The 14,263-nt window shown below is 36.9% G+C and overlaps 1 protein-coding gene across 8 annotated transcripts in view; it reads right to left on the reverse strand.

Annotated features, from left to right (window-relative positions):
• BABAM2 (BRISC and BRCA1 A complex member 2) overlaps positions 1-14,263 on the reverse strand; it is a 456,810-nt gene that overhangs the window by 359,665 nt on the left and 82,882 nt on the right. For all 8 annotated transcript variants that reach the window (XM_057558629.1, XM_057558628.1, XM_057558632.1 and 5 more), the window contains one exon: positions 9,706-9,800. In XM_057558629.1, coding sequence (XP_057414612.1) covers positions 9,706-9,800 — 95 coding nt within the window. The remainder of the gene's footprint in view (positions 1-9,705; positions 9,801-14,263) is intronic.

Below are 14,263 nucleotides of genomic sequence, written 5' to 3' on the forward strand. Positions count from 1 at the left end.
AATTTTCATTTAAGACATTTTCTAGTCTTGGAAACCAATAAGTCCCTTAAGGATACAGAACCTTAAAGGCAAACTGTTCATCTAACAGATACACACTGCGCACCTCTATGCACCAGGTACCCTTCTAGACACTAGGAAACAGCAGTGAAGAAAACAAATTCCATTCTCTCAAGAAGCTTCCAATCCAGTGAATAAACAAAGGTGATCATGTATCCCAGTTTACCTGGGACTGTCCCGTCTTAGCAGTGAACATACTAAATCCCAGAAAATCCCTCACTCTGGGACAAACAGGGCAGTTGGTCACCTTAGCAGAAACAGATACCCTAATAAATAAGCAGCCCCAAATTTATCAAATGGTGATGAAGTGCAGTGAAGAAAATAAAGCAGGATAATGATGAGAAAGTAATGGGGAGAGCGTTACTACTATTTTGCATAGGGATGTCAGGGCAGGCCTCTCTTATATAATGACATTTGAAGATAGGAGGAGAACAAGCCATTCAGATAACTGGGAGAAGAAGGTTCCAGGCAGAAGGGAATGAAACTGGTAAATAGCAAATAAAAAGTTTCTAAGGAGGTCCTCAGACTTTTGGAGGAATAGCAAGGAGGCCTGTGTGGCAGGAAAAGAGTGAGCACAGAATAGAATGGAAGGAGAAGCAATTATAACCGCTAGAGCAGACCCATCACTTACAGTTCAGCACAAGTTCCAACTTCTTTCTGATGATTTTAATCCTGCAGTTCCAACCCATGATAATTTTCCCTTTTTCATTTTTTTTTTAATTTTTATTTATTTATTTATGGCTGTGTTGGGTCTTCGTTTCTGTGTGAGGGCCTTCTCTAGTTGTGGCAAGTGGGGGCCACTCTTCATCGCGGTGTGCAGGCCTCTCACTATCGCGGCCTCTCTTGTTGTGGAGCACAGGCTCCAGACGCGCAAGCTCAGTAATTGTGGCTCATGGGGCCCAGCCGCTCCGTGGCATGTGGGATCTTCCCAGACCAGGGCTCGAACCCGTGTCCCCTGCATTGGCAGGCAGATTCTCAACCACTGCGCCACCAGGGAAGCCCCCTTTTTCATTTTAATGGAGCCTCTGTCTTAATTTAGTGATCACCCTCTCCTCTCATATTATATAATATATGTGAAAACACTATGTAATTATCCCACAGCACTTCTTGGTATCAAGTATTCCAGCACTGAAGTATATACACCTATGGCCATTTGTTTTCACGTATCTATGTCTCCCTAAAATTTAGCCTCCTTGAGGTCAAATTCCATATAACACAGTGTTGGACACACAGTGTGTAATCAATAAATACCCACAGATAGGATTTTCCCCAATTTGTCTTTTGTTGATTTTTATGCTTTTTCATTAATAAAGGAGGGCATCAATAAGTCAGCCTCTTAGTTACAATATGACAGATGAAACAGTATGGCAAACACATAAGACAGAACAGAGTGAAAGCAAAGTCACTGACAAATTCACTTATAGGGCAGGGACAGCTCTTTAATCAGCATATGCTTCAGACTTGAGGCTCAAAGCAAAAGTGCAAACAGCAAAAAGCTCTACAAACAACCTCTCCAACCAAGAATCAACTCTTCTTAAGTGTCCCTGAAAAATACTTCTAAGCACAGATTAACTGGATGATTATGTTATTGTTGTATTAAAAACTTTCCACCACCAGCCCCAAACCAAATTAACTGCTCCCTCTGCCATGTACTATGTTGTATTCACATGATTTTCTCATATTGTCTATTAAATAAAGTAGTGTGCTAACCCTGCTAACCAGAGAACACATCTAGAGTATAGTTCAGGCTTTTTTTTTTTAATTGAAGTACAGTGATTTACAAGTTGTGTTAATTTCTGCTGTATAGTGAAGTGACTCAGTTATACATATATATATTCTTTTCAATATTATTTTTCATTATGATTTATCACAGGATATTGAGTACAGTTCCTTGTGTTATACAGCAGGATGTTGCTGTTTTTCCATCCTATATATAATAGTTTGCATCTGCTAATCCCAAACTCCTAATTCTTCCCTTCCCCCCATACCCTCCTTGGCAACCACAAGTCTGTTCTCTATGTCTATGGGTCTGTTTCTGTTTCATAGATATGTTCATTTGTGTCATAGTTTAGATTCCACACATAAGTGATATCATATGGTATTTGTCTTTCTCTTTCTGACTTACTTTACTTAGTATGATAATCTCTAGGTCCATCCATGTTGCTGCAAATGGCATTATTTCATTCTTTTTAATGCCTGGGTAATATTCCTATATATATGTTCCACATCTTCTTTACCCATTCATCTGTTGACTGATATTCAGGTTGTTTCCATGTCTTGGTTATTGTAAATACTGCTGCTATGAACATAGGGGTGCACGTATCTTTTCAAATTATAGTTTTGTCTGCATATATGCCCAGGAATGGGATTGCTGGTTCATATGGTGTAGAGTTCAGGCTTTATCTCCATTGCTTAGGCCTTAGGTCATAACTTTCAATTAATATTACCTTACATGGTTTGGTGAATAAATTATTAGCATATATAATGTAGAGCAATGAGGCAAATTTTTAAGAAATTTACTACAATTTATGAATGTTGATCTTAAAAGAAGCTCCCAGACATACTGTAAGCTAATTGCAATGCTGCTTCCATTTCTATCTTATGAAACACTTTAAGTTGAGTTTAAGAGATCAAAGGAAAAGCAATATCAGTATTTTATGACCAGATCTCAATATCAAAATATGTAATCACCCAGCTTCCACAACAAACTGATTTACATCAAAAAAGTAGAAAAAGATGAAGAACATAATTCTGTAAAGAGATTTCTGCTCAATAGAAAGAAAAACTTTATGTTAAAAGTTAGAGCTGTAAGGTTGCTGGATACAAGATCAATATACAAAAATCAATTGTTTCTGTATAGTATCAATGTGAAACTGAAAATGAAATTAAAAACAAGTTTATTTACAAAAACAATAAAGTTCTTAGGAATAAATTTAACAAAACAAGTGTAAAACCTGTACTCTGAAAATTACAAAATTAAAAGATATTAACGAAAGACTTAAAAATGTTAAGGCATTTCATGTTCCTGGATTAGAAGACTTAATGTTGTTAAAATGGAAATAATCTCTAGCTGGATATACAGATTAAATGCAATCTCTTCCAAAATCCCAGCTGGATTCCTTGCAGAAATTGACAAGCTGATCCTAAAATTAATATGGAAATGAGAGCAACCCACTAGTCAAAGCAATCTTGGAAAAGAAGAACAAAATTCAAAAACTCATACTGCCCAATTTCAAAACTTATTACAAAGTCACAGAAAGCAAGACAGTGTGGTACGGGTATACATATTGAGAATTCAGAAACAAACCCACACATTTATAGTCAACTGAGTTTCAGAATGCCAAGAAAGCCAAAACAATTCAATAAGGAAAAGATAGTCTTTCCAATAAACTGTGCTTGGGGCATCTGTATCTCCACTTGTAAAACAATAAAGCAAGGCCCCTACCTCACAGTAAGAGCAAAAATTATTAAACTTGGACTAGGCAATGGTTTCTTAGATATGAAACCAGAAGCACAAACAACAAAAGAAAAAAGACAACTTGGACTTCCTAAAAATTAAAAATTTTTGCCCTTCAAACAATACTATCTAGAAAGTGAAAAAATCCACAGAATGGGAGAAAATTTTGTAAGTCATATATCTTGATAAAGAACTTGTACCCAGAATATATAAAGAACACTTACACCTCAACAATAAAAAGACAAATAACCCAATTTAAAAATGGGCAAAGGATTTGAATAGACATTTCTACAAAGAAGATAAATAAATGGCCAATTAACAAAGAAAAAGATGCAAAACATCATTAGCCATCAGGGAAACGCAAACCAAAAACCACAATGAGATAACCACTTCATACCCACTAGGATGAGTCTAATCATAAAGATAGATAACAATAAGTGTTAGTGAGAATGTGAAGAAACTGGAACACTTATACACCACTAATGGGGATGTAAAATGGTACAGACACTTTGGAAAACAGTCAGGGAATTCCTCAAAAAGTTAAACATAGTGTTACCATTTGACCCTGTAATTCCACTCCTATATATCCAAAAGGACTAAAAATATGTCCACACAACAGCAGTATTTATAATAGCCAAAATGTGGAAACAACCCAAATGTTCATCAACTGACAAAAGTACAAATAAAATGTGGTACATGTATACAATAGAATATTACTTGGCAACAAAAAATGATGAAGTGATACATGTTACACTGAAAACAGTATGCTAAGTGAAAGAAGTCAGTCACAAAGGATCATATATTATATGATTCCATTTATATGAAATATCCAGAATAGGCAAATCCACAGAGAGAAATCTACATTAGTTATTGCTGAGAGTGAACACAGGTGGGGGTGGGGAGGATACGGAAGTGACTGCTAATGGGTCTGGAATTTCTTTTAGAGGTGATGACAATGTTCTAAATTTGACTGTGGTGATAGTTGCACAACTAAAAACCACTGAAATTAATCAAGACAGTATGGTACTGGCACAAAAACAGAAATATAGATCAATGGAACAGGATAGAAAGCCCAGAGATAAACCCATACACATATGGTCACCTTATCTTTGATAAAGGAGGCAAGAATATACAATGGAGAAAAGACAGCCTCTTCAACAAGTGGTGCTGGGAAAACTGGACAGCTACATGTAAAAGAATGAAACTAGAACACTCCCTAACACCATACACAAAAATAAACTCAAAATCGATTAAAGACCGAAATGTAAGGCCAGACACTATAAAACTCTTAGAGGAAAACATAGGCAGAACACTCTATGACATAAATCACAGCAAGATCCTTTTTGACCTATCTTCTACAGAAATGGAAATAAAAACAAAAATAAACAAATGGGACCTAATGAAACTTAAAAGCTTTTGCACAGCAAAGGAGACCATAAACAAGACAAAAAGACAACCCTCAGAATGGGAGAAAATACTTGCAAATGAAGAAACTGACAAAGGATTAATCTCCAAAATATACAAGCAGCTCATGCAGCTCAATATCAAAAAAACAACCCAATCCAAAAATGAGAAGACCTGAATAGACATTTCTCCAAAGATATACAGATTACCAACAAACACATGAAAGGATGCTCAACATCACTAATCATTAGAGAAATGAAAATCAAAACTACAATGAGGTACCACCTCATACCAGTCAGAATGGCCATCATCAAAAAATCTACACACAATAAATGCTGGAGAGGGTGTGGAGAAATGGGAACCCTCTTGCACTGTTGGTGGGAATGGAAATTGATACAGCCACTATGGAGAACAGTATGGAGGTCCCTTAAAAAACTAAAAATAGAACTACCATATGACCCAGCAATCCCACTACTGGGCATATACCCTGAGAAAACCATAATTCAAAAAGAGTCATGTACCATAATGTCCATTGCAGCTCTATTTACAATAGTCAGGACGTGGAAGCAACCTAAGTGTCCATCCACAGATGAATGGATAAAGAAGATGTGGCACATATAAACAATGGAATATTACTCAGCCATAAAAAGAAACGAAACTGAGTTATTTGTAGTGAGGTGGATGGACCTAGAGTCTGTCATACAGAGTGAAGTAAGTCAGAAAGAGAAAAACAAATACCATATGCTAACAAATATATATGCAATCTAAAGAAAAAAAAAAGGTTCTGAAGAACCTAGGGGCAGGACAGGAATAAAGACGCAGACGTAGAGAATGGACTTGAGGACACAGGGAGGGGGAAGGGCAAGCTGGGACGAAGTGAGAGGGTGGCATGGACATATATACACTACCAAATGTAAAACAGATAGCTAGTGGGAAGCAGCGCATAGCACAGGGAGATCAGCTCGGTGCTTTGTGTCCACCTAGAGGGGTGGGATAGGGAGGGTGGGAGGGAGACACAAGAGGGAGGAGATATGGGGATATATGTATATGTCTAGCTGATTCACTTTGTTATAAAGCAGAAACTAACACACCATTGTAAAGCAATTATACTCCAATAAAGATGTTAAAAAAAAACCCACTGAATTATACACTTTAAATAGGTGAATTGTATGGCATATAAATTATGTCTCAATGAAGAAGTTATTTTTAAAAAATCAGAGCTATTCCTAAAATGGAAAATGATACCTCACTGGAAATAATGTCAAGCAAAGGCAAATGGCCTTCTATTGGAGATATTACTGTAAGAGATGGATTCAGTTAGTGGTTCCCAATAGCAGTTCACAGACTGACACATACAAATCACCCAAGGAACTTAATGACTCTGCGGCTCCCTAAAGCATCTATCTAATTCAGTATGTCCAGTGAGGTTCAAAAATTTGTATTTTTAACAGGCTTCCTAAATTATTCTAGCAAAACAAGTGTAAAACAAAACAAGTGTAAAACCAGAAGTGGGACCAACTGTACCATTAAGATCCTAACAATAATTTTATGATTCCCTGATATCTATGAGATACCTATCTCTAGATCTGGTATCTATCTAGTACTTTCCATTCAGCTGAGAATCTCAAAGTCCATAATGAAATTCACCTTCCTGAATGAAGAGTCTGAGTTTAGAAAAAAGTGGCTTCATCAGATGGATTAGAGCACCTCATATATTTTTATTAACCTTATGTGTATCCTTTAAGCTACTTCAAACCGTTCTTTGCAAAGATACAGGGCACCCTCCAGAGCTGTGTAGACCTCACCCAGCTAGTGCAGGGTGTATCCTGGTTGCTTATCTAGGCTTGTCCAGCTGACTGGTCCATAAAGAAGCACTGGGTAACCTGCCTGAGGCCTTAGATAAACTATAGCTAAAGAGAGGTGTTCCCCTAGATTTGTAATCTTTCTTTTAGATATAGTGCTTTATTTTTTTGGCTGTTCTTTTTCAGCTAATGTCTCAAAAACATTTATGATAACTTCACTCAAAACTAAACATCAGGGGACTTCCCTGGCGGCGCAGTGGTTAAGACTCCAGGGGGCCCAGGTTCCATCCCTGGTCAGGGAACTAGATCCCACATGCATGCCACAACTAAGAGTTCGTATGCCACAGCTAGGGAGCCTGTGTGCTGCAACTAAGGGGTCAGTGAGCCACAACTAAGAAGCCCACGAGCCGCAACTGGGGAGCCCACCTGCCACAACTAAGACCCGGTGCAACCAAATAAATAAATAAATAAAAATAAAATAAAATATGCACCATTAAATAAGTAAATAAATAATAAGAAGTTTACACTTATAAAAAAAAGAAAAAAAAGCTAAACATCAGAAGAGTGAAGTTATAATATCAACTCCAACACAACAATATGGTCGATTTCCCAGATGAATGGATAAAGAAGATGTGGCACATATATACAATAGAATATTGCTCAGCCATAAAAAGAAACGAAATTGAGTTATTTGTAGTGAGGTGGATGGACCTAGAGAGTGAAGTAAGTCAGAAACAGAAAAACAAATACCGTATGGTAACACACATATATATGGAATCTAAAAAAAAAAAAAAATGGTTCTGAAGAACCTAGGGGCAGGACAGGAATAAAGACACAGACGTAGAGAATGGACTTGAGGACACGGGGAGGGGGAAGGGTAAGCTGGGATGAAGTGAGAGGGTGGCATGGACATATATACACTACCAAATGTAAAATAGATAGCTAGTGGGAAGCAGCCGCATAGCACAGGGAGATCAGCTCTGTGCTTTGTGACCACCTAGGGGGTGGGATAGGGAGGGTGGGAGGGAGACGCAAGAGGGAGGAGATATGGGGTTATATGTATACATATAGCTGATTCACTTTGTCATACAGCAGAAACTAACACACCATTGTAAAGCAATTATACTCCAATAAAGATGTTAAAAAAATAAAATAAAATAAATCTAGGTCGATTTCCTGAATATTAAAACAGAAAAGTGGAATAAGATAAAACTTAAGGTCCTTTCTAGCTTTTAAAGTCTATACTCTCACCAAAATAAATAGAGAGAGAGACAGATAGATAGGAAGATAACGTCTATACCCACAGTCCTGCTAATATTGAAGATGTGCCTTGTATTTTAAGGGCAATTCCAAAAAGAGAAATTGTAAACATATATTTCTTATCCTTTCCATCATAGTGTTCCCTCTTGCATCATGCTAGCTCAAAGCCCCTCCCCCCCCACAGATTTTTACAACAGTCCTCCATCTCTCTTAATCCATTATACAGACCACACTGCTGTTAGATAATTCTCCAAGTATCATTTCCTTCAGTGGCTCTTAACCTAGCATTCAATGCATTCCACAATCTTATCCCAAGTTATCTTTCTAACCTTTTCTAGCCCTTCCTTATATTAACGTACTCTTCAGCAAACCTGTCAAGTACCTTCTTCTACAATATATTATACATATCATTTGTTTATGTCATTCCCCTTCCTTGAAATACTCTGTGCCACACTCCCCACTTTTGTTCCATTCTTCAAGTATTATTATAAGTTTCACCTCCGCAACAAAGCCTTTTCTGACAAGCTTCTTTAAACTTCTGGAGCTCTTAGCCTGTAATATATCTTTGGCATTTAGCATATGCTACCTTCCACTGGGCGTATTTAATACAGGACAGATCTGTAGGGGTACTTCTGCCTTATCTTCTCCAGGTAAGGCCTTCAGCTTCAATATGGGGTGAATTTGTAACACAAAGCATCTAAAGGGACCATACTTAAACTACAATTTTTAAAAAAATCAACTAAAGTAACAGTTTATGTGTAATTATTAGAAATTTTGCAACAAACCCATCCTACTCTTGCCAACTGTATTTTTACAGCTGTGTTCCAAAATTTAAGATAATTCTTTAGGTGTGGGTTAGTACTTCCTGTTTAATACTTCCCTTTTAAAAAAGGGAGGGGGGACAAGATTTCAAAGCAAGTCCTCAAACTTTTAATTACAAAACTTCAATGAGACAAAAAAAAATTTCCAAAAAACAAAACTAAGAACATAGTTTTTGAACAATAATAGAACCTCTTATGGTATAGGCATCATAGCAAATTCAAACTTGAGAAGGGAAAGAGAGAGACATTTTGTCTGGTCAGACCTTTTAAACAAAATGGCACATGCTTTTCTCCACTAGCCATGAAAAAAACATTTTTTATACAAACCACATGTGCTCTGACAAGTACTACCACCCTTTTCTCTGCTTTAAATCCAGAAACATTTTATTTCAACTACAAAGTTTTTGGTCTTGCTTAATAAAGAACACTTAATCTGGTCTTTACCCTTCTGATAATAATACTGAGAAAACGCAGATGTAAGTCCAAATTTGCCACTTTCACTTCTATACAAAAAAAGGCCTCCTGAAGAGCCAAGAAACACTCCCCTAACAAGCCCCGTGATGAAGTGTTAGTAAACATTAGAAAATTGATTGCAGGCATGAAATATTAAGTTAAAACAAAGAAAATGTTTTCAACATGTCTCCTTCAGCTGAAGTAAATATATTTTAACCAATATGCTAGAGGTTTTCATTAATTCAAAATAGTCTGAAAGTAAAACTGCAATGAAAAAAAATCTCTTATTATTTTGGCACATAACGAGTTACACTTATTTCATAGGACAGAGAAAAAAGGGGTGGAAAAAATCCATATGTTCAGCAAATGTATCTGTTAAAGAATTATCAAAAGCTAACTTTATTCTCCTTTCAGCAAACAGAGATCATCCAAACAGGCCTGCAGTACTCACATGCAGAGCCGAGGGGTCTGGCAGGAACTCAGCATCTTCTCCAAAGATAAAGTCGGGAGGCAGCTCTGGGTACTGGGCATTGAAAATGATATCCCCTGAAATAAAAGAAAATGTCAGCCCTTCTTATTTCCTTGCAAATGTATGAATGATCTGAGGAGTGCATCAGAAAAACTTCTAAAAGAAGTTTATATTAGTTTAACAAAAATACTGAAAAGCACTTTCAGAAACGAAAGAACTGATATCTTCTTTTAAATTAACATCCACAGCATGCAATCAGAAAGTGTTACCTCCTAATACACTATAAATATAAATACCCATGTAGAAAAGTAGAAGCAATAACATCCAAAGTACATGCAGATTTTGTTAATAGGAAACATTACTGTCCAATCACTGCCTGCTAATTAATAAGCCTTTATCAAGGACTGATTTTCTATAGATAAAGTCCTTGTCTTGAAGAAATTAAACACACAAACCTTTGGTATAATGGAAAGAACATTTGGCTTGGAGTCCAAAAAGTCAGATTTAAAACCACAGGATCTCCTAATTATTTATTAGTTCAAGTCATTTGGGCAAGTTTTAACTTCTTTAGAGTTCAGTTTCCTCATCAGTAAAAAGAAGATATAATAGTACTGACATCACAGATTTGTTGTGAGGGTAAAAAGAGATAGCATGTCTAGCTAGGTGTCTGGCATATGGTAAGCACTCAACAAGTCATACAGGAGTACTACTATTGTTAGTAACAGTGTTATTACTATTGAAAGTATTATATTGAAGCATAAGATAAATTACAAAAGCTCCTTGGCAAATTTGTACTATAAGATCTTCTACCTCTCTGTTCCTCTCCTTTCTCCTTCTTTAGCTTCCTTTTTTTTCCCTCTGCTCACCCCAAGAATCAGTCCTCATCATTCCACTAACACCAACAAGCAGATTAGTATATACACAATCTAACACACATACTGGGTTCTAGTGTACAAGAGTGTGTATACTTGTATACATGCCCACAACCTCTGTACCCATGCACACACATAGTGTTGTATCAGTCCAGTCATTTTTACTGCTCAAACAATAATATCTTCATAGTGACATCTAAATTCAAACATTCAGAATTCAGTTTTCATTTGAGCCTTTCTAACCCTGTGTACTATGTATTTCAACTTCAAACTCAACAAGTCTAAAAACATGCTCATGACTATCCCTTTTCTCACTCCTCTCTTCCCCTAAATGACTTCCCCATTTCTAGGGATGGCACTGCTACTCCTTAGTCACCTATGCTGAAACTTTAATGTCATCTTTGAACTGACCCACACCCTTTATACTCTTAGAAAACAAGTCATCTCAATTTTTTCCCCAAAATGTTTCTCATATGCATATTTCCTACTGCTAACAGCTCAACCCAGGCCCAGATGACTTAGTCCATACAGTTATGCATCCAAAGAACAAAAATTTGAACTCTCCTCTAGGCACTATGCTGGGCATGAAAGATCAAACAAAAAACTCTGTTTTTAAGGACTCAACAGACTAGAAGAATTACTACCATACCCTCTTAAATGGTCTCCCAATACGTCCAGCCCATAATACATACTATCATAAAGTAAATCTTAAAGTACTGCTTTGCCCCAAAACATCCTAGCTCAAAAAATTTCAATGGTTCTCTAATGTCAAATGGAGTAAGAGCAAACTTTTCAAACTGGCATTTAAGGCCTCCAAAACACAATGTTCCTTATTTATCCACCCTTCTCTCTATCTACAAGCCGATACCAATTTTCTATTCCAATCAACATGATCCACTCGCTGACCTCCAAACTATGACACCTAGTTGAAATGCTCTTTCCCCTTGCTCAGTTCTTACTCATCCTGTATGAGCCCTCTTAATTACCTTCTCTTGCATGAAGCCTTCCCTAATAAATCCAGTACACACTGATCATTGTTACTTCTGAAATTCAACAATACTGATTGGTTATGCCATTCAGTGAGTATTTAACTGTAGTCTTATATTGGTTTCGTAGCTCCATTAATTTTAAAAATTCATAATAAACACATGGTACATGTGAGGCACTATGATACATACCATGTCAATACAAAGATGGTTATCCCAAGGAGCTTACATTTAGTGAGGGGGACAGAACATATACACTGCAGCACAAATACACAGCAGTACAAAGTAAGTACATATACTTGATCTTCCTAAATCTCTTGTAAGCATTCAGAGAATAAATATGCTCTTATACTTATTTCATGTCTTCTCCGACAGGGCAAAGTACAATAGATACAGAATATATTCAAGAAATGCTCAATATATGAAAGAAATTCTGTTCTCTGAATTGGGTATCTAAGTACTGACAAAATCTACAGTACAGAATAGGGCTTCCCTGGTGGTGCAGTGGTTAAGAATCTGCCTGCCAATGCAGGGGACACAGGTTCAAGCCCTGGTCCAGGAAGATCCCACATGCCGCAGAGCAACTAAGCCTGTGCACCATAACTACTGAGCCTGCATTCTAGAGCCTGCGAGCCACAACTACTGAGCCTGCGTGTCACAACTACTGAAGCCCGTGAGCCTACAGCCCGTGCTCCATAACAAGAGAAGCCACCGCAATGAGAAGCCTGCGCACCGCAATGAAGAGTAGCCCCTGTTCACCACAAATAGAGAAAACCCGCGCGCAGCAACGAACACCCAACGCAGCCAAAAATAAATAAATAAATTTATTTAAAAAAAAAAAGAATAAAGTATGGAAGAGTTACTTCTACCACTTTCTGTAGGGAATAAATCTAAACAAGAAAATATACTCTTCAGAAGTTGGGTGTGGAATTAAGTTATCAAAAGTAGTAAAATCACTACCTCTCCTTCACCCTACCACAATCATTATCCCTGGTTTTAACTATATCTATTACAAATTATAAACCTCCTTCAAGTGTTCTAACTATAAAGCATTACCCCAAGCCAAGACTAAGAGGCAAAGACAATATAAATGTACTGATTACTCATTCTTACTCAACTATACCCATAAGTTAATAGAATAGAGGCATTAAAGTTTTGGAAAAAGCCAAGCTAGAATCTATTGTGCCTTGATGTTCAAAAAATAAATAGCATGCTAAATTCCAACAGAAGAAATTTTATTACTTTTGTTACTACAGGAGGACACAAAGCTGGATTTTCAAGTTCTCAAAGGAGCACTGTCAGTAATACATATTTCCAAACCACTAAACATTAGAAATCTGATCCAAGGATATCTACTCTTGCCAATTCTATTCAACACTGTACTGGAGGTTCTAGCCAGGGCAATTAGGCAAGAAAAAGAAATGAATGGCATCTAGATTGGAAAGAAAAACTAAACTTATCTCTATCCACAGATGACATGATCCTGCATATAGAAAACCCTAAAGAATTCACACACACACACACACACAGACACACACACAAAACTATGAGAACTAATAAACAAGTTTCACAAGGTTGCAAGATACAAGATAGATGTATAAAATCAACTGCTTTTCTATACACTACTAACAAACAATCCAAACATAAAGTTAAGAATATAATTCCATTTACAACAACATCAAAAAGAATGAAATACTTAGGAATAAACTTAACGAAAGAAGTGTTAAGACTTGCACTTTAAAAACTACAAAACATTGTTGAAAGACTTTAAAGAAAGCCTACGTATATGGGAGATGAACAACTCATGTTCATGGATCAGGAGACTTAATATTGTTAAGATGGCAATACTATCTAAATTAATCTACAGATTTCATGCAATCCTGCTGGCTTATTTTTTTTGCAGAAATTGACAAACCAATCCTAAAAGTCATATGGAAATGCAAGGGATCCACCATGGCCAAAAAGTAATCCTGAAAAAGAGCAAAGCTGAAAGACTCACACTTCCCAATTTCAAAATTTATTACAAAGCCACAGTGATCAAGACAGTGTGGTAACGACATAAGGACAGACATACAGATCAATGGAACAGAATTCAGACTCTGGAAATAAACTTTCATATTTATAGTCAATTGATTTCTGCCAAGGGCGCCAAGACAATTCAGTGGGGCAAAAAGAGTTTTTCATCATTTGACACCCATAAGGATGACTATTAAAGAAAAAAGAGAGAGAGAATATAACAAGTGTTGGCGAGGTTGTGGAGAAACTGGAACCCCTGTGCACCACTGGTGGAAATGTAAAATGATGCAGCTGCTATGGGAAACAATATGGCAGTACCTCAAACATTTAAAAATACAATTACCATATGATCCAGCAATTCTACTCTGGGTATATATTCAAAAGAAGTAAAATCAGTGTTAGTGTCTCAAACAAATATTTTCATACTCAGGTTCACAGCAGCATTATTCACGATAGACTAATGAAAACAACACAAGTGTCCATTGACAGATGAAGGGATAAACAAAATGCAGCATACAAATACAACGGAATATTAATCAGCTTTAAAAAAGGACATTCTGGGACTTCCCTGGCAGACCAGTGGTTAAGACTTCGCCTTCCAATGAAGGGGGTACGGGTTCAATTCCTGGTCAGGGAGCTAAGATCCCACATGCCTTGTGGCCAAAA

This window comes from Balaenoptera acutorostrata, chromosome 12 (assembly GCF_949987535.1).
Source record: "Balaenoptera acutorostrata chromosome 12, mBalAcu1.1, whole genome shotgun sequence".
In the NCBI taxonomy this organism is placed as follows: domain Eukaryota; kingdom Metazoa; phylum Chordata; class Mammalia; order Artiodactyla; family Balaenopteridae; genus Balaenoptera; species Balaenoptera acutorostrata.